At 48.4% G+C, this 20953-nt stretch overlaps 1 protein-coding gene across 2 annotated transcripts in view; it reads left to right on the forward strand.

The window, feature by feature from the left end:
* The window catches only part of pex5lb (peroxisomal biogenesis factor 5-like b), a 33339-nt gene extending 12386 nt beyond the window's left edge, over window positions 1-20953 (forward strand). The window contains exons 2-14 of one of the 2 annotated variants that reach the window (XM_030403098.1): window positions 187-282; window positions 2841-2955; window positions 3674-3943; window positions 4781-4898; window positions 9376-9463; window positions 9736-9834; window positions 12029-12148; window positions 13430-13573; window positions 15078-15148; window positions 16528-16734; window positions 17033-17198; window positions 17517-17674; window positions 18486-20953. In XM_030403098.1, coding sequence (XP_030258958.1) covers window positions 187-282; window positions 2841-2955; window positions 3674-3943; window positions 4781-4898; window positions 9376-9463; window positions 9736-9834; window positions 12029-12148; window positions 13430-13573; window positions 15078-15148; window positions 16528-16734; window positions 17033-17198; window positions 17517-17674; window positions 18486-18684 — 1851 coding nt within the window. In that variant the 3' untranslated portion in view covers window positions 18685-20953. The remainder of the gene's footprint in view (window positions 1-186; window positions 283-2840; window positions 2956-3673; window positions 3944-4780; window positions 4899-9375; window positions 9464-9735; window positions 9835-12028; window positions 12149-13429; window positions 13574-15077; window positions 15149-16527; window positions 16735-17032; window positions 17199-17516; window positions 17675-18485) is intronic. The other variant, XM_030403099.1, reaches the window with a different exon arrangement.

The following is a 20953-nucleotide window of genomic DNA, read 5'->3' on the forward strand; positions in this document are numbered from 1 at the left end:
GTCCGGTCCAACATGCTGCCTGGACCGGTTCTGCTTCCTCCTCCTCAGAGACTCACAGTCCTCTGACAGGAAGTGACCTTGTGAAGCCTTTCAAAATAAAAAGATAAAGCACTCAGTAAATCAGACTAACCCTTGTTTGGACAGGATGTGACTGAATGAATGAACCTGTCGATCTGCCTGTTGTAGGGGAAAGGGGACGGGGTCGTTGCCATGGTGCTGAAGGAGCTTCCTGGTAAAAAGGCATCCTCAGAAGGAAACCCCCTCCTCACCGTGACAACCAAGGTTGGCATGACGACCACGCTTGTTTGTTATTGTAGAGTTTTTTAAAAATGATTTCTTCTTCTTGCTTGTTGCTGCAGCTCCTTGTTCGATTCTCAGAACTGAGGATTGTTCAGGAGAGATGACATCATCTGACAGACGAGTCATGACATCATAGAATAACCTGTCACAGTTTCATGAGGCTGACACACATCAACAGTGACACTCATCGAATGTAAACCATGTGCGTCGTGTTTGCGCTCTAAGCTAGGCTAGTCTGTTAGCCTGATCAAACAGTCTGTGGATTAAACTCAGCAGACGCACATGGATGACATCACAACATTAATGAAATAGTCTTATCGATGATGATGAGAATTATTTGGTAACTAATGACGATCTTCACGTCATTACTCAGTGAGCATGTCGTCTCCATGACAACCACATGTTGAAGCTGTATGATGGACTCTGAGGTTTATCTGTTTGTGTTAATCTGACGTCATGACATCAGAGCGAGGAGCATGTGGGTGATGACATCATCACAGTGAATATAATGACTGAGACCAGGAGAAAGAAAAAGAGCTGACGTCAGCAGAACCTGATAAAGTTCTGATGAATCCGCCGTGTGGACCGACGGCTGTATTTATGTATTATTTGCTTTGTTTATGATATGAATAGGTTTTTGGGCTAGCTTGTTAGCTCCCTCGCTAACCCCTAAATTCCACCTGATCCATGTTGGGTCCGTCTCCGATCGGCCACGGCAGCGGAGCTGATCCGTTTCAGTCTGGTCTCAGTGTGATGTTCCACTGGCCCGGCTGTGTTCTGTCTCTGCTCCGGCGGTCCGGACTCTTCTGCAGCAGATACACAGGGCTTCTGTTTCAGCCGGATGTCGGAGCATCACATCAGCTGCATCCAGCTCAGAGCAGACAGGAAGTCACCAACACAACGGTTAACTTTCAGAATAAAACACTCCGTGCTCCAAGCTCTTCTTCTGATCCTTCAGTCGGAGCTTCAGCTCGTGTTGTTGTGTTTATAACACATTCATAGAACTGCAGTCGCACATGATTCTGTCATCATGGAGGAAACTCATGGGTCTCACAACTCCAGCTGTCTGAAGGTTCTGCTCCATGCTGGACCCAACCCAGATGGTTCGCTGAACTGTGGTGGAGCTCCACAACGTACATCCGACCAGTGGAGTCGGTACACAGAGTCCGTCTGCCTCCTGACTGTGACGCAGTTTATACTCTGTCATCCACTACGACTGATGTCAGGTGTGATGTCACGGTTCTGTTATCAATAAACAGATATTGATCAGTGATCAGACTGCAAACAGTGTATATTGATGACACATCAGAACTATGATGACCTGTGATCTGTTTTCCTTTGATCTCACTTCCTGTTTGTGTCTCTATATTCTGAGCTCGTCTGTTTCTGTGACTCCGACTTCCTCGCTGATGAAATCTGTTTGTTTTCTGGATGTTTGATGACGCGTGAAGTGAGATTTGATCGTGTGGATGTTCTTTACTGGACAGTGGAGCCATCGTGCTCTTTCACAGGATTAAATACAAGCATATCCCAGTTGACATGTGGACGAACACGGCTGTGTGGATTAGGATTAGGAAGGCAGAGACACACACACACACACACACACACACACACACACACACACACACACACACACACCATCTGATCAGGTCACATCAGACCTCAGATTGAACCTGTGAATTAAATACTGTACTTCGTCCTACATATTTCCCAGAATGCTGTTCAGTCAGGAAAGCTGGCAGCTGTTTGTAGTCATGTTGGCAAATAAATATTCAGATGGCTTCATGCCTGAGTCTGAGTCTGAGCCTGAGCCTGAGTCTGAGTCTGAGTCTGAGCCTGAGCCTGAGCCTGAGCCTGAGTCTGAGTCTGAGCCTGAGCCTGAGCCTGAGCCTGAGTCTGAGCCTGAGTCTGAGTCTGAGTCTGAGCCTGAGCCTGAGCCTGAGCCTGAGTCTGAGCCTGAGCCTGAGCCTGAGTCTGAGTCTGAGCCTGAGTCTGAGCCTGAGCCTGAGCCTCTAACCACTCGACTACCTGCGCGCATTAATTATTATATGAGAAACTAGCTGCTAGGAATTAACAAGTTTCCATGACTGACCAGGTGGTCAGACTTCCTCAGACTCAGCGTCACAACCAAAATCACATGAGTTCAATACTTTTAACTCAGTAGACGTAAACAAGAACTTGCTTCTGTGCACTGACTGTGTGTGATCAGCGCCCGCCCGGTCCGAACACACCGGTACAACAACTGGATCACAGATGGAGGTGACGACTTTGTGCGAATGTCTCCAGGTGACCTTATAAATGTCCAGTGGTGTGACTGGAGCTGAGGTCGGCCGTTTGGCAGCCATGTTGTCTGTACTAACTCCACCTCCTGATGTGACAGTCAGCTGATATTCATGTAACGTGAAGGTGACCCGACCCGTTTGGTACCGGTGTTAACCTGGGACCTGTGTGTGGTTTGACGTCTTCATGGCTGCTGATGTGTTGAGTGAATAAAGCGTTGGTGATTCTGAGTCTGTGTCTCTGCTGCTGTCTGACTCCAGCTGGTCCGTGAGCAGCAGGAGAGTCGACCTCTGCTGAGTCCCTCCATCGATGACTTCCTGTCGGAGAGCCGGAGTGACGCTCCCTCCACCCGACCCCTCACCTCCAACACAGCAGGTAGACTCCCGCTAATTATCACTCTCCTCTCCTCCTCTCTCCTCCTCTCTCCTCCACCTCTGTTTCTGTTTCCTCCTCCAACTTTGTGTCCTTGGCTGTCCTCCCTCCTCCTCTCCTCCTCTCCTCCTCTCCTCTTCCTCCTCCCTCCTCTTCCTCCTCCTCTCCTCCTCCTCCTCCTCTGTGCCCAGCTGTCACCTGTGTCTCAGCAGGTACCTGGGCCATTAATTAACACCTCTGACCTCCTCTGAGCTCCTGTCGACTCCGTCCTCCTCCTCACATTCATGAGGACTCAGTTTGTTTCCACATCTCAGAAACTGAACGTCTGAAATTTCATCTGTTCTGATGGAAGTGGATCAAACGTCGGCGTCGTGTTTCTCAGTCCGATGATGATGTTTAAAGGTCGCAGTGGACGAGCGATACATGAACATGATATCTGATATTCAGAGGCTTCATTGATTATTGAGCTAAAAAGAAAAGGACAAATACTAATCCTGCTTCCTCTGATGCTTTCTTCACTTCATGACAATCCTTTTCTGTGACAACTGATGAATCTGAAATCATCAGATTCATAAATCTGTCTAAATCAAGTCAGACTTAAACTGGAGTTGATTTCTTTGACGTCTGAAACATTTGAGCTCTGAAACACCAAACTGTCTCTCTGTTAGAGGAGTTTCAAACAAACCGTTCAGACTTGAAGGTTGTCTTTGTCCTCCTTCAGTTCTGTCCACGGCTCTGGACCTGGTGGACCTGAGCGAGCCGGGGGAGAGCAGCGGGGGCAGTAATGGTGGCAGCAGTGGCAGCAGTGGCAGCACCAGCGTGGGTGGAGGCAGCAGCAACAAGGAGCAGAGGAGGAGCCCTCTGAGGAGGAAGGCCAGCTCCAGGAGCCCTCGGCGCCGGACAAGACCTGACGAGACGGAGCTGATCCAGGTGGAGGTGGAACATCTGCCTGCCAGTCCCAGAACCCCTGAGAGGATCTCACTGGACTCAGGTACCACAGACTTATGCAGCACACACATGTGACAGCAGATAATCTACATGCTCGTTCCTGGTCTTTATAAGCTGATCAGGTCCTGAAGAACTCCACCAGAACCAACACTAAATGAGATGTTGATCTGCCAGCTGTTTGTTCAGACGATGAAACCATTAGAGCAGAGCGATCACCAGTTATCAGTATAAACCAGTGTTTCCCACACATTCATTTATTTGTAGCGGTCCACCACAGCATCAACATCGGCCACCACATATTGATTTTCTATTTTTGGAGCTGCGTCCCGTTTTCACTCAGTGAAGACAGCAGCCGTCAGTGAACAGCATGATGTAATATACTCGGATACAGTGGATGGTGGTGGGGTTTTTAATCTGCCGGTAAAACCAACGAAGAAGAGGTGGAGGACTATTTATCGCAGTTGGCTTGACTGTAACTTCCACCTCACTGTTGAGATCAAAGCCCGTAAAGAGTGCCAGGCCATGAAGCCAGTGTTTGTCGTGTAATTACATCGTCATTACATCAAGTGATGCTCTGAAGACTCTCTCCCAAAAGCTCACCTTGTGAAAGACACGTCTTTAAAACGGCAATAAAAGCTTCACAATGCAGCGAAATGACTCGTTTCACTGTCAGAAGAGTCTAGAAGAGCCCAGTCCAAGTTAGCTCGGAGCTAAATCAGCAGTTAGCCGGCCGGTGGACGTCTGGAGTGCACATGCTCTGTGACACCCAGCTGGACAGCACCGCCACAGTTAAAGTCTGACTCTGTGGGAAACACTGTAATGAATACATTTAAAATGTAGTTTTGCTAACAGATGAAGCTTCATGTTGTTGTGTTCACAGTCAGTCTATCGTCTCCTCTGGACAAATGGGACGATGTGAACCTGGACGTGGAGGACGGAGGACGCAGGAGATACGAGAAGAGATGCACCTCCCACCACTCCTCCAGTGAACTGCTGTGGTAATAACAACCATAACACACTGTGTGTGTAGTGATCACACAGTCCAGTTCATACCTGATGTAATCATCTCTGTATGAAATAAACCCGTCCATCACTGAGACACACAGACTCCATGTTTCTACTCAAAGACAGAAAGAAGTTCATGTAGAACATTTGCTGAATGAACAAGAAGGTCCAAATAATGCAGAATGAGTCAGAGACAGAGTTTCACAGAGTTTATAAAGTGTCTCCAACTCAACAACTCACTAAACTGACACATTTGTTAAGGGAGTCTGGTGATGTTGTTAGTGGTTCAGTGGTTGGATCAGTCAAACATGTTACTGATATCACAGTGAAGAACCTGAAGATCCTCTTATTCTTCTTCTCAATTAAAGTGTTTATTGTCACATGCACAGTGAAGAAACATGTTCTCAATTATCCAATGAAATTCTTCCTTTGCTGTCCACAGAATGCCAACAGGGTAATAAAGAAATATATACATCTGAAATATACAATACACAAAGTATTAAATAAAACTGTCTGTTAGCATTCTGATGGCAGTGGGACAGAAAGAGTTCTGTAGTCTGGTGGTTAAAGCTTCTGTACCTCCAGTCTGAGGGCAGAAGTGTGAACAGGCCAGGGTGAGGGCGGGTGGGGTCTCTGAGGATGGAGGCAGCTCTCCTGTGGACTCTGTGGTGGTGGATGGTGGGTGGGGTCTCTGAGGGTGGAGGCAGCTCTCCTGTGGACTCTGTGGTGGTAGATGGTGGGGTGGGGTCTCTGAGGGTGGAGGCAGCTCTCCTGTGGACTCTGTGGTGGTAGATGGTGGGTGGGGTCTCTGAGGATGGAGGCAGCTCTCCTGTGGACTCTGTGGTGGTAGATGGTGGGTGGGGTCTCTGAGGATGGAGGCAGCTCTCATGTGGACTCTGTGGTGGTAGATGGTGGGGTGGGGTCTCTGAGGGTGGAGGCAGCTCTCCTGTGGACTCTGTGGTGGTAGATGGTGGGGTGGGGTCTCTGAGGGTGGAGGCAGCTCTCCTGTGGACTCTGTGGTGGTAGATGGTGGGGTGGGGTCTCTGAGGATGGAGGCAGCTCTCATGTGGACTCTGTGGTGGTAGATGGTGGGGTGGGGTCTCTGAGGATGGAGGCAGCTCTCCTGTGGACTCTGTGGTGGTAGATGGTGGGTGGGGTCTCTGAGGGTGGAGGCAGCTCTCCTGTGGACTCTGTGGTGGTAGATGGTGGGGTGGGGTCTCTGAGGGTGGAGGCAGCTCTCCTGTGGACTCTGTGGTGGTAGATGGTGGGTGGGGTCTCTGAGGGTGGAGGCAGCTCTCCTGTGGACTCTGTGGTGGTAGATGGTGGGTGGGGTCTCTGAGGGTGGAGGCAGCTCTCCTGTGGACTCTGTGGTGGTAGATGGTGGGTGGGGTCTCTGAGGGTGGAGGCAGCTCTCCTGTGGACTCTGTGGTGGTAGATGGTGGGTGGGGTCCTCTGAGGGTGGAGGCAGCTCTCCTGTGGACTCTGTGGTGGTAGATGGTGGGTGGGGTCTCTGAGGGTGGAGGCAGCTCTCCTGTGGACTCTGTGGTGGTAGATGGTGGGTGGGGTCTCTGAGGGTGGAGGCAGCTCTCCTGTGGACTCTGTGGTGGTAGATGGTGGGTGGGGTCTCTGAGGGTGGAGGCAGCTCTCCTGTGGACTCTGTGGTGGTAGATGGTGGGTGGGGTCTCTGAGGGTGGAGGCAGCTCTTCTGTGGACTCTGGGGTGGTAGATGGTGGGTGGGGTCTCTGAGGGTGGAGGCAGCTCTCCTGTGGACTCTGTGGTGGTAGATGGTGGGTGGGGTCTCTGAGGGTGGAGGCAGCTCTCCTGTGGACTCTGTGGTGGTAGATGGTGGGTGGGGTCTCTGAGGGTGGAGGCAGCTCTCCTGTGGACTCTGTGGTGGTAGATGGTGGGGTGGGGTCTCTGAGGTGGAGGCAGCTCTCTGTGGACTCTCTGTGGTAGATGGTGGGTGGGGTCTCTGAGGATGGAGGCAGCTCTCCTGTGGACTCTGTGGTGGTAGATGGTGGGTGGGGTTCTGAGGTGGAGGCAGCTCTCTGTGACCTCTGTGGTGGTAGATGGTGGGTGGGGTTCTCTGAGGGTGGAGGCAGCTCTCCTGTGGACTCTGGTGGTAGATGGTGGGTGGGGTCTCTGAGGGTGGAGGCAGCTCTCCTGTGACTCTGCTGTGGTAGATGGGGGGGTGGGGTCTCTGAGGGTGGAGGCAGCTCTCCTGTGGGACTCTGTGGTAGATGGTGGGGTGGGGTCTCTGAGGGTGGAGGCAGCTCTCCTGTGGACTCTGTGGTGGTAGATGGTGGGGTGGGGTCTCTGAGGGTGGAGGCAGCTCTCCTGTGGACTCTGTGGTGGTAGATGGTGGGGTGGGGTTTCTGAGGATGGAGGCAGCTCTCCTGTGGACTCTGTGGTGGTAGATGGTGGGGTGGGGTCTCTGAGGGTGGAGGCAGCTCTCCTGTGGACTCTGTGGTGGTAGATGGTGGGGTGGGGTTTCTGAGGATGGAGGCAGCTCTCCTGTGGACTCTGTGGTGGTAGATGGTGGGGTGGGGTTTCTGAGGATGGAGGCAGCTCTCCTGTGGACTCTGTGGTGGTAGATGGTGGGTGGGGTCTCTGAGGATGGAGGCAGCTCTCCTGTGGACTCTGTGGTGGTAGATGGTGGGTGGGGTCTCTGAGGGTGGAGGCAGGTCTCCTGTGGACTCTGTGGTGGTAGATGGTGGGGTGGAGGAGGAGGATGGAGGCAGCTCTCCTGTGGACTCTGTGGTGGTAGATGGTGGGGTGGGGTTTCTGAGGATGGAGGCAGCTCTCCTGTGGACTCTGTGGTGGTAGATGGTGGGTGGGGTTTCTGAGGATGGAGGCAGCTCTCCTGTGGACTCTGTGGTGGTAGATGGTGGGGTGGGGTCTCTGAGGGTGGAGGCAGCTCTCCTGTGGACTCTGTGGTGGTAGATGGTGGGGTGGGGTCTCTGAGGATGGAGGCAGCTCTCCTGTGGACTCTGTGGTGGTAGATGGTGGGTGGGGTCTCTGAGGGTGGAGGCAGCTCTCCTGTGGACTCTGTGGTGGATGGTGGGGTGGGGGTGGTTGATGGTGCAGACCGAGTGTAGACAGTTTGTGGGGGATGACGGTGTTGAGGTGGACCTGTAGTCCACAAAGAGCGTCCTGATGTAGGAGTCTTTATTTTCCAGGTGAGAGAGGGAACAGTGGAGATCGACAGTGGTAGCATCTGAGGTGGACCTGTTGGGCCGGTAGGCATACTGCAGGGGGTACAGGGGGTCCAGGGGGTCCGGTATCCTGCTCTGAATGTGGGTCGGCACCACTCTCTCAGAACACCCCATGATGATTGGAGTGAGTGCTACTGGCCTGTAATCATTCAGGCAGCTGGGTGGGCTCTTCTTGGGGAGGGGGAGGATGGTTGTGGTCTTGAAGCAGGAGGGAGCGGTTGAAGGTGGAGGTGAGAACATGCTCTCAGAGCCCGCACAGGGATGTTGTCTGGTCCAGCTGCCCTGCGGGGGTTCATGTTCCTCAGGACTTTGTGTACCTGGCCTGATGAGACGGTTGGTGGGGGGAGGGGGGTCCCGGTGTGTGAATGCCTCCTCTCTGTGGTTGGCTGGACGTCTCGAAGCGACGTGTGGAAGGTGTTGAGGTCATCCGGCAGGCTGTCTGTGGAGCTGACGGTGCTGGTGGTGGTCCTGGTGTCTGTGATGTGCTGTAGGCCACATCCGGAGTCAGCAGTGGAATAGAAGCCGTCCAGCTTCTCTCTGTGCTGCCTTCTGGCTGATGTGATGGCTTTTTCCAGTCCATACTGCAGTTTTGTACTTAATGCCTGATCTACATGTGAGAGAGTGAGCAAGCAGCATGTGACCCGTCTGACTGTTAATCCAGGGCTTCTGGTTGGGAAACTTCTTGACTTGTATTGTTGACACGAGTGCGTAATACCCACTCAGCATACTCAGCACAGTCCTGTATGCTGACAGAAGAGTCCTGCAGAGTGGCTGCAGCCTAAACACATCCCAGTCTGTCCGAGCTAAACAGTCCTGCAGGATGCTCTCAGTGTCTGGGGTCCAGGGTTTGACTTGTTCAGTCCCAGGGTTTATTTGTTTCAGTCTTTGTCAGTATGAAGGATACAGGAACAAAGAGATGTTGGATGAGTTGGCCTGCGGGGGATTTAAACAGCGGTCAAAAACACAGCAGTAAATTCCCTCAGGAGGTAGAAGGGCCGGCATCGCAGCAGTACAGACTCACATCTGGTGAAGTGTGCTGATGAACAGTCCGTATATCTCCACACCACGAGTTGTTGATGAACAGCTTCTCTGTTCCTCCTCCTGTAGGTACCAGGTGTGAACAGGTCCTCAGTCTCGGTGTAGATGGACTCAGTCAGCTGTCTCGGTGTTGGTTCTGACTGTGTGATGAACTCTGCAGCCTGCAGGAGGCGTCACAGCTCAACACTGACAGCAGCTCTGTACTTTGTTCCTTCAGGTCTGCTGAGTTTAAAACTGATCCTCTGACTAAGAACTCCTTCGACATCCACAGCTTCGATGACCTCGACTTCGTCTCGTCATCGCAGGTGAGCTGCTGCCCACACTGAAGGACAAATGGACAGACAGAACCAAAGTGTAGTTCAGGGACTGTGGGACAACGAAACGTCCTCTGCAGATACTCAGTCCAGTTCAGATGTCTCCTTAAATACGACTTTGACTTTGTTTGCAAGTTTTCAGCGTCTGTTAGTTTGTCTTTACTGTCTCACTGACAGCTGCTGGCTGACCTTTATCTGTGTGTGTGTGTGTGTGTGTGTGTGTGTGTGTGTGTGTGTGTGTGTGTGTGTGTGTGTGTGTTCAGGACTGCGGGGCTTCCAGACAGCGCAGACGGACTCGATCCCTGTTGGCCAGAAAAGAGTCTCTGGAGGACGAGTTTGTCAGAGCAAAGGCTGCTGTTGAGGTACAACACACACACACACACACACACACACACACACACACACACACACACACACACACACACACACACACACACACCTTCTCAGTAAATCCTAACTTTATAACGTTTCCAGGATGTTGTCACTTTTACAAACACTCGGCCCGGTCGTGGGACTCTGTCTGCTGTCTGTCAGTCTTTGTGTGATGTGCTGACGGTGTTGGACTGGTTCTGTTCGACTGGTTCTGTTGGACTGGTTCTGTTGGACTGGTTCTGTGCAGCAGCTCTCACAGTCGTCTGATATGTTAAATATCAGATTTTAGCTGATCTGTACTTCCTGTTGTCTCGTCTGAGAGCTGCAGGCAGATGAGGAGGAAGCAGCAGACTCAGGATCAGTTTTCACTGATATCAGATACCACAGTGTGTTTTCTGACTGTAATCTGAGTTGTTGGTCATTTTACTGTTTTGTGTGTTTCTGTTTGAATGTGATGAGACATGAAAATGATCTCAGCACCAGTTCCAAATGTTTCTTATCTTCACTACAGTTCACAAAGGTGGAGAGGTGAAGAGCAGGTGGAGGCACTTTTTACAAGGAGACAAACGTCAGCTGAAAGATTTAATGCTGAATTTACAACAAGGACACAATGACTTACAATCTGTCACACACACAGTTTCACTACGTTACAAAGTTTGTTTTCTCTTAAAATCACCACATTTGTTAATGGAGTCTGGTGATTTTGTGTTACTGATTCAGTGGATGGATAAAGAGTTAAGCTCCAAATTCCAAATGTGTCCTTCATCATGATGAAGGTGATGAAGGTCTGATTCAGCTGAAGTGAACCCACCACTCGGTGATTAAAGCAGACTTTCAGTTCGAGGCTCTCGTGTCGATGAGTTCGCGTCGTGCTGCTCTTCAATCCCATCAGCTCGGCTCAGTGAACCAATCACAGCGTCTCCTCTGATTGACGAGCCGCTGATTAAAAGCTCTTCTGCATCACAGCTGACAGATTCTGAATTTAGCTGCAGGTGTTTTAATCCAGAGACACACAGGTCAGCTCTGACAGTGCTGGAGGAGAGACGGTCGGCTGCTGGAAACAGTCGATGGTAAAAGAGTCAGAACTTAGTGATTGTTTGAGACGTACAGCAGCGAATCAGAGCTCTGCTCACTGAAGTCTGACCTGAGAGGGATGTTACTGCAGTTTGTAGATCTCACCAGCTGTAACTAAAAGAATCAAAGTTTAAAGACTGGATTCTGACCCAGGGACCTGACAGGACCGGTCTGCAGACGGTCTGACTGCTGCTTTGTTTCCTGTCTGAAGCTGATTGGTTCTGACAGCCTTTGTGTCCACAAACCTGCAGTCTGAATTTTATAAGAAGCTTTTATATTCTCAACAGGAAACAGGAACAACAGGGAACATGACTGTGAGCTGAAAGCCTGATCAGTCTGTGTGGAGGAGGTGAAGCAGAGGTGGAGAGGATGGAGAGCGTTTATATGATCCACAACTTATATGTTCCTGCAGTATACAGCTGCACTCAGAGAAGAGAGAGGATCACCAGACTCCATTAACAAATGTGGTGATTTTAAGAGTTGTTGAGTTAAAACAAACTTTATAACGTAGTGAAACTGTGTCTGTGACAGATTGTAACTCATTGTGTCCTTGTTGTAAATTCAGCATTAAATCTTTCAGCTGAAGTTGTTTGTCTCCTTGTAAAAAGTGTCAGTTTGTGGCAGCATGTCTGTACCAGCCTGTCTGCTTCTGTGTCTAAAGTGCTAAAGTCTTACCTGCCAACATTGATCAGCTGTTTGAACACACTGTTTACACTGATTTCACCATTTACACTCCATTTATGAAAGAAGAAACATGTTATTGATCTAAACATGTCATGTTACAAAGACACTAAACAGTAACAATATAGGCTACTTCTTTGTCCCCGTGGAGAAAGTCCCCAGACTCCCTTAACAAATGTGTCAGTTTAGTGAGTTGTTGAGTTGGAGACACTTTATAAACTCTGTGAAACTCTGTCTCTGACTCATTCTGCATTATTTGGACCTTCTTGTTAATTCAGCAAATGTTCTACATGAACTACTTTCAGTCTTTGAGTAGAAACATGGAGTCTGTGTGTCTCAGTGATGGACGGGTTTGTTCCACACAGAGCAGGAAGTGACATCACATCACTGAGGTCACTTGTAGGCTGACTGTCCGTCGTTGTGTTTCAGTCGGACACAGAGTTCTGGGACAAGATGCAGGCCGAGTGGGAGGAGCTGGCTCGGAGGAACTGGCTGGAGGAGTCTGAGGATCAGGGTCCAATCCCGCCCACCGTCTCACCTGCTGAGAAGGTAAAACTCCCGGTGACCTTTGAGCCTCCACACTTTGAACATGTCTGTATCTCTCTATCTCTCCTGCCTGCTTCTGTCAGGACTATATTCTGTAAATTACCTCCTTTAAACACTTCACTTCCCGTCTCTCCTCCATTTTTTGTAACTTTCACTTATTACTGAAAACATCTCCCATGATGCACCTCTCCCTCATAGGAGTCTTGGATGTTCCCAGAGGAAGAAGTGCGTAGCCCCAGACGAGGGGCAGTTTTTAATAATGGCAGATTATTACTGAGATGGATGTTTGTCAGCATTAATCTGTAGATTTAATCCTCTGACCTGAGATCAGCTCGTCAGTAATCCCGCAGTAATCCCTCCTCCGCTCAGGTGTTACATCACCGTGGTGACGGAGGTGATGTCGCTGGGTTATCAGACATCTGTTCACATGTGTCAGCCACATCACCTCTTTCTTCCTCTTATTCTCTCCTTTCATTCATCCTCATTTCTTCTTGTAGTTTTCAGACAGTTGCAGGATTTGGAGGCGACTGACGGCGTTTGTGTTGCTTCAGATCCAGTGAGGACAGAATTATTCGTCTGTCACTTCCTGTAAAGTCTCCAGTCATGAAACAGAGAGCAAACACTGAGGCTGCAGTGTAAAGTCACCTCGGCGCTGTTCTCCAGCTGTGTGTCGCCTCTGCTCTCGTATTTCATGGTCACGTGATCTCTGAGTTGAGGCTTTCGTCCTTGAGCTGTCGAGGGAACATATGGCTGCTGCCAGCGCCGAGCTTCATTCTGTCTGTGCTCAGTGAAATACTGAAGCATCAGGCTGCGTGGGATTGAAGCAGCGGGGGGCGCTGTTAGTGTTCCTGACTGACAAAACATAGAGATGATAACAGAAAACACAACATAAAGTCACAGAAGAAGCAGAGCGTGAGAACATCTGCAGCTCAGATCAGATACAGACAGAATCAAATCACTAAATTGTTGAAAGAAAATGAAAGTTAGCTGCTAACTATTGTGACGCAGCAGGAGAGAAAACAACAGAATCATACACAAAGACAATTTAAGTTGTATAATAATATGATACATATTTTATGTCATGTGTTCATTTTATGAAAACTTTGCTTTTTGACGTTCAGTCGGACAAAACAAGATATTTAAAATCTTGACAGTTAATAATTTAATTGAGATGAATAACTGGCAGATTGGTTTATTAGAATAATTATAAAGTCTGCTGGGCTCACACAGGTAAGGTGGTCTGGTGTCTGCAGGTAATAACAGGCCGGTGTTTGTCTGATGCAGGGTTACTACTTCAGCACCAATAACCCGTACAGAGAGTGGCCCAACGCCTTCGCTGAAGGTCAGGAGAAAGCTCGGGAGGGAGACCTGAACGCTGCCGTGCTGCTGCTGGAGGCCGCCATCTTACAGGACCCGCAGGACTCTGAGGTGACTGCCACACCTGTTCATGAGTCCATACGTGTCTTCTGTAGGTCAGACCAAACTAACAATCATCTGGGTAATGATGAAATCAAATTACAGTCGTTAGCCGCAGCTCAGCAGATGAGTTAAACTCCCAGAAACAGAAACAGCCGGTCCTGCAAAGTTTGGGATGTTTTTGGATTGTTATGATCAAGTTGTTCTAGTGTTAACTCACCAAAACAAGAACTCCAGATTAGAGCTTGACCCATACGCAGTTTCTGGGCCCAATATCGAAATAAGAAACAGTAAGAAGTTCTGATATCAATGTATTAGCTGATATACATTTATTGAACACAGACGCTGCAGGATATGAAGCAATTTAACAATTAACTTTGTCTGCAATGATGTCGGCCTGATGTCAGCCTGATGTCCGTCTGATGTCGGCCTGATGTCCGACTGATGTCCGTCTGATGTCCATCTGATGTCGGCCTGATGTCGGCCTGATGTCAGCCTGATGTCCTTCTGATGTCGGCCTGATGTCGGCCTGATGTCTGTCTGATGTCAGCCTGATGTCGGCCTGATGTCTATCTGATGTCGGCCTGATGTCCGTCTGATGTCGGCCTGATGTCTGTCTGATGTCGGCCTGATGTCCGTCTGATGTCGGCCTGATGTCGGCCTGATGTCGGCCTGATGTCCGTCTGATGTCGGCCTGATGTCGGCCTGATGTCCGTCTGATGTCGGCCTGATGTCCGTCTGATGTCGGCCTGATGTCGGCCTGATGTCCGTCTGATGTCGGCCTGATGTCGGCCTGATGTCTGTCTGATGTCGGCCTGATGTCCGTCTGATGTCGGCCTGATGTCCGTCTGATGTCGGCCTGATGTCGGCCTGATGTCTGTCTGATGTCGGCCTGATGTCCGTCTGATGTCGGCCTGATGTCGGCCTGATGTCCGTCTGATGTCGGCCTGATGTCTGTCTGATGTCGGCCTGATGTCCGTCTGATGTCGGCCTGATGTCGGCCTGATGTCCGTCTGATGTCGGCCTGATGTCCGTCTGATGTCGGCCTGATGTCGTCTGATGTCGGCCTGATGTCGGCCTGATGTCCGTCTGATGTCGGCTTGATGTCGGCCTGATGTCCGTCTGATGTCGGCCTGATGTCGGCCTGATGTCTGTCTGATGTCGGTCTGATGTCCGTCTGATGTCTGTCTGATGTCGGCCTGATGTCGGCCTGATGTCCGTCTGATGTCGGCCTGATGTCGGCCCGATGTCCGACTGATGTCCGTCTGATGTCGGCCTGATGTCGGCCTGATGTCCGTCTGATGTCGGCCTGATGTCTGTCTGATGTCGGCCTGATGTCGGCCTGATGTCTGTCTGATGTCCGTCTGATGTCGGCCTGATGTCCGTCTGATGTCGGCCTGATGTCGGCCTGATGTCCGTCTGATGTCGGCCTGATGTCCGTCTGATGTCCGTCTGATGTCCGTCTGATGTCCGTCTGATGCTGTGATTGTTGAAACTGTTCTCTGTGTGTTTTCAGGCCTGGCAGCTTTTAGGAATGACTCAGGCTGAGAATGAGAACGAACAGGCCGCCATCGTGTCGCTGCAGAGGTCAGACTCCACCTGTCATCCAGTTCACCGGAACTTAAACTGAACGTTCCCAAATTAAAAAAAATCTTTATAAAAAGTCTTTTGACGAGCCGTCAGGACTTCTGTCAGGTTGTAATGTCACAACTATAACCATAGCTGAATATTTGAATATTATGATAATAATGATAATAATAATAATAATAATAATGATAGCAGTATAATTCTTAAATAAATGAATCAATCATCAATCATTAATTATATTTATACCATGGTCTGGGGGAATACTCGATTCTGATTGGCTGCAGGGTGTCCATTAACCCCTGATATATGGACACCTACTAAGTAGTTCCAGTCACATTGTCTGTTCACCGCTGTAAATTAATGCGCTAGCTGCAAATCAAATCTGAATATTTTATTTCCAGCACTGAGTGCAGTCTGTCAGTCCTTCAGTGTCTCTGAACACCACAGGGTGGCGACTGTAACACACAAGCTGCAGAAAGTTCACTTCCCCTCTAAACTTACTGATACATGAATAATCTCACATTCCGTTCACTGTTCAGCTCTCTACTTCAGGCTGCGGCCACAGTAACGTTACACACGGCAGGTCATTTGTTCGTTAAAATCTTGATATTGATTTGAGGACAATGACGTGACTGGATAGTTAGCTAATCGTGTTAGCTAGCATACTGTCAAATTATATTTACTGTTTGTCAACTGTACGCAATGTTATTGACTCTGAATCTTGCTAGCATAGCGTTAGCTTTCTGGCTCATCGCTGAGCAGACTAGAATATCTCCCGTTGCCAAGTCGTATCTATGGTCCGTCCTATTTACTGGAGGAGTGAACAACGTCTCCGTTGCTTAAGAATCTTACGGGAGAGTAATGATTGTTCCAGGTATTAGTCAAACCCTCAGGCGTTACCAGGGAAACTAAGTTATGGCTTGTGAAAAACTTTATATTTTGATTGTAAAACCCATGAAAATATAAATTAATGGTCTTAATTTCTTTTCTTTGGCAAGTGACCATGGTATAAGCGGGATAATGCCCAATGAGATGTCCATAAACAGTTTGGACGACGCTTCGTCCATTAATTCCTGATTATGGACACCTCGAAGGGCTTTATCCCTTACATAAATAATATGTATAAAAAAATTATCAATTAATTTGTGTATTTGTTTATTTGACAATACAAAATAAAGTATTATTTTGTATTTTTTAGTTGGAGTCCATTTATACTTTCAGGTATTCATCATGTCCCTGTAGTGGAATAAATCTGTCAGTTTGATCCATCAGGGTAATTTACATTACCTTTATCACACACTTTTGTCCAAAGCGACTTTATGTTAGCTTGTGCAAGCTAACACAAGCTAACACAAGCTGACCCATGTCACCTGCTGCAGGTGTCTGGAGCTCCGACCCAACAACCTGCCGGCCCTCATGGCGCTCGCCGTCAGCTTCACCAACAGCGGCATGCAGCGGGAGGCCTGTGATGCTCTGCGCCGCTGGATCTGCCACAACCCCAGATACAAACACCTGATCCTGGACCACAGGAGCCCACTACAGGGCTCCCCGGCCACGCCGCGCAGGGGCCCACACACACCTGTCAGGTACCAAACCTGCAGAGGAGTCCTGCTCACTGACTCATCCTGTGCTCATCTGAATACTACAGTACCCATCAGTCTCTGCTGCTGTTACTATGGAGATGACTCCACCCACAACGTTTGATTTAAAGTCCTCTGATGTGACGGTTCTTACAGCAGTGACCTCTGGGAGTTGTAGTGGATGTTTGTTCTCATGATTCAACCAATTCACAAACAAGATGTTTAATGACAAAAGGAGCAGTCCAACATTTCTGAAACCCTTCTGTGTGTGTGTGTGTGTGTGTGTGTGTGTGTGTGTGTGCAGGTGTGAGCTGCAGGACGTGCTGCTTCTCTTCCAGGATGCGGCTCTGCTGAACGTGGACTGTGTGGATCCGGACCTGCAGACCGGACTGGGAGTCCTCTTCAACCTGAGCTCAGACTTCAACAAGGCTGTGGAGGCGTTTACTGCAGCGCTGTCCGTCAGACCACAGGTAACACACACACACACACACACACACACACACGCACACACACACACACACACACACACATACACACACACACGTACGTACACATGCATGCACACACACACGTACGTACACATGCATGCACACACACAGATGTGGAGCTTCAGGTCTGTGAGTAAGACAAAACATGTTTCATCAGTCGGGGGTTGGACTTTGAACACAGATGATGTCATGGCTGTATGATGATGTCATGGCTGTATGATGATGTAATGACTGTATGATGATGTCATGGCTATATGATGATGTAATGACTGTATGATGATGTCATGGCTGTGTGTTCAGGACTACCTGCTGTGGAACCGTCTGGGCGCCACGCTGGCGAACGGGGACCGCAGCGAGGAGGCGGTGGAGGCGTACACCAGAGCTCTGGAGCTGCAGCCCGGATTCATCCGGTCCAGATACAACCTGGGGATCAGCTGCATCAACCTGGGAGCTCACAGGTGACATCGGGGGGCGGAACCATGATTCTTTGAAGGGGTCGTCCCCAATCTAGAGCAGGAACATGTCCTGCTTTAATCTGCTCTGTCAGCGGCTCCCTCTTGTTATTTCCTCAATTTAATTTATTTGACATTTAGATTTTTCAGATTTGTCTGATGAGGAAGTCATGAGTGTGTGACGCCGCTGATACACAACTCTGTTGTCTAAATTAGCACGTTGAAAATTAGAAGACGCACTAACACCCAGTGTAAAGAGGCATTTCTCATCCAGACAGTAAAATATGAATACAAAATATGAAACATTTTCCTGATTTTTTTCCCACATGACAAAATCTTTCCTGCTGAAATTGTTTTTTATTCAATAAAAAAAAAAATGTCTTCCACGTCTTCGTTACAGAATATAAAGAATGACCCGGAGCGGTCTGATCACGGCCATTTCTTGCTAATTAAGTTCCTTCATTTCAATTCATGAAAAAACATTTCAGGAATCATTTTCTTTTTCTTGTAAGTGAAAAAATAAATCTCGGGTTTACTTCCCCAGAAGAATTAGTTTTTATCTCTGGATTAATCAGATTATTTCTGCCTGAACTCCAGTGAGTGGAGCTCTGCTGCCTCTGGTGGTCAAAATCAGTAGTAGAAAAAACACAACTTTTTATACTCTGTTTCACTCATGAATGAAAGTGAAGGAGCTTCTACAGATTATCCTGCAGCACTTGTTTTTTGAGCCTCTGCCTTTTTGAGCAGCCGGCGGTGTGAGATGGTTCTGCCTCTCAGTGGACTCGCTCAGAACTCACCTCCTGTTCTGCTCCTGCAGGGAGGCGGTCAGTAACTTCCTGACGGCTCTGAACCAGCAGAGGCGGAGTCAGCGCTGCAGCCACCAGCAAATGTCGGCCAACATCTGGGCGGCCCTGCGGATCGCCATCTCCATGATGGACCGACCCGAGCTGTTCCAGGCCGCCAACATCGGGGACCTGGACCTGCTGATGAGGGCCTTCGACGTGGGCGATGTGTGACGATGGACGAGGTCTCCCGGCTGGACTGAAGGCGGTCTGAAGGGGTTTGGTTCAGAGGATTGTCTCCCAGAGACGGAGTCCGGCGGACTGAAACCAAAGAGACGACGATGTGAAGTCCTTGGCAATATAAACAGCACAACCCAGTAGCTTCCTGTCAGAGCACGTTTAGAATCAGCCCTCAGGACGGTGGTTTCACTTTATATATTCGGCCTTACACTGCAAGAATCTGACATCATAAAGTCTTAATTTAAAGAGTAACTTTAACCACACCCACATGTGATGTCATGACTGTGACAGCCAGGGGTCAGCAGGAAGAGACTCTGAAAGATTTCTGTCTTTATTTATTGTTTACATATTTTAATACGAAGCTTCTGTTTTAATCTGCTGTTCATACAAGCTCCTCCTCCCCCTGTCGTCATGACACGCTCAGCATCATGTTCATTTACACAACAGCAGAGTCAGAAACCCAGTGACTCTGATTTTAATCACTTCCTGCAGATGTTTCACATTAAAAGTCCTCCAAAACTGCAAGGCTGTAACTCTTCTCTCTCCTGGTCGGCTTTTAATATGAAACGTCTTCATGACACGTTGAGTTTAAGTGACATCAGTTTAACAACAATTAAAGAAAGCAGAAGCAACTGGGATTATTTATTGGATGAGATTTTTTTTTTTTATATATTATATTTATACACGGAGGTCATCAGCCTGCAGACTGTCCAGAGCCAGCGAGTGTCATCTGCAGACATGTGATCAGAAACATAACGTTGATAAGATGATGTTGATAAAGCCGAGCGTAAAGAGTCAGTGACAGTCAGAGACTCTGGAGCTCTGCTGGGTTCTCCCACTCTGTTGTTGTGTTGATGGAACAAACGTTGTGACGTTGTGCTGGATGTGACAGCTGATCACACGGCGCCACAGTGTGAAGCTGACTGATCTGAGAGCGTACTGTAGTCATCATCGTACGGAGGCCCTGAGGGGTCAGTTAGAAACGTTCTTCATTTCTATGGATCTCTTTTATAAATCTGATCTAAACTGTTCCCTGTCCGGTGTTTATGACCTGATCAGGATCATCTAATCTAATCTAATCTAATCTAATCTAATCTAATCTAATTACATTTGGTCATCTGCGAAAACACAAGAAAAAAAAATATTTCACTGAGGATTTCGTCTTGTTGAGTCATTTTTTATCATCTGTGAAACTGAGTTAAGTTTATTTTTGAGGATAAAAATATATATTTTTTAAATTAAGGTTTATTATTGTTCTCCTGTGTGAAAACAAGCAGGAAAAGAAATTCAGAAGATTTAGTTTTCTCTGGAGGAATTTTCTTTTTCATGTGTTTTCCAGGAGAATGATTGTGAACACACACACACACAGAGGATGTGTGTGTGTGTGTGTTCAGTGTGTGAACACACACACATCCTCCAGGCGTGCTGAGGCGGTGCAGCTCTGCAGCCTCTTGTGGTCAAAATTAGTATTACCAACTTTTTTCACTCAGTTTCACACATGATAGAAAATGTAGAGTCAAAGATTCTCCTGCAAAACGTTTTTTCCTGCAGTTCAGTTGATTGAGTCCAGACTGAGAAACAGCCGGCGGAGGAGCTCCCTCTGCTGCCTCGAGGCTTCTGTGTCGTCAGGATGGTTTAAACCTGCTGCTCGTCTCCACGCTGACCTCACGCCGACACTCACCTGTTCAGCCTCCTTCAGTCGGAGCTGAGGAGGACACAGGAAGCTTCCTGCATCTTAAATCTCTTTATAATCTCTCTGAAACTGAAGTGTAGCTGCAGCTCTGCCTCGTAGTCCACGTAGAAAAGAAGCAGACAGCAGCTGTCACTCTCATTATTTAACCAACGTATGAAACGCTTCACCTGCTCACCGCCCTCACCGTGTTTCATTTCAAGCTGTCGGCTCCACAGCTAATTCAGCTAATCGAGCTACTTGCTAACGGCAGCTAATTGCAGGTGTAGTGAGCAGCAGTTAGCGGTCGTGCTGCTCTCTACAGTTTAGAGCTACCTTTGAATTCTGTCCATTTCTTACAAATGACACCTTTAAACTTTGAACTCTAGATTATATTATATGATATTATATTATATCACATTTATTTCAAATATTACATTTTATTATCACTTTAACCTCTCAAATCTCAGCTTTAATATCACACATATTAAAACTTTAAACAATAACTGACACAGTAACAGATTAATGTTTTAGATTTGGATGAGAGATGAGCTCAGTGATGATGAGGAGGAGGAGGAGGAGGAAGAGGAGGAG

The sequence above is a fragment of the Sparus aurata genome, chromosome 21 (genome assembly GCF_900880675.1).
Source record: "Sparus aurata chromosome 21, fSpaAur1.1, whole genome shotgun sequence".
Taxonomy (NCBI): Eukaryota; Metazoa; Chordata; class Actinopteri; order Spariformes; family Sparidae; genus Sparus; species Sparus aurata.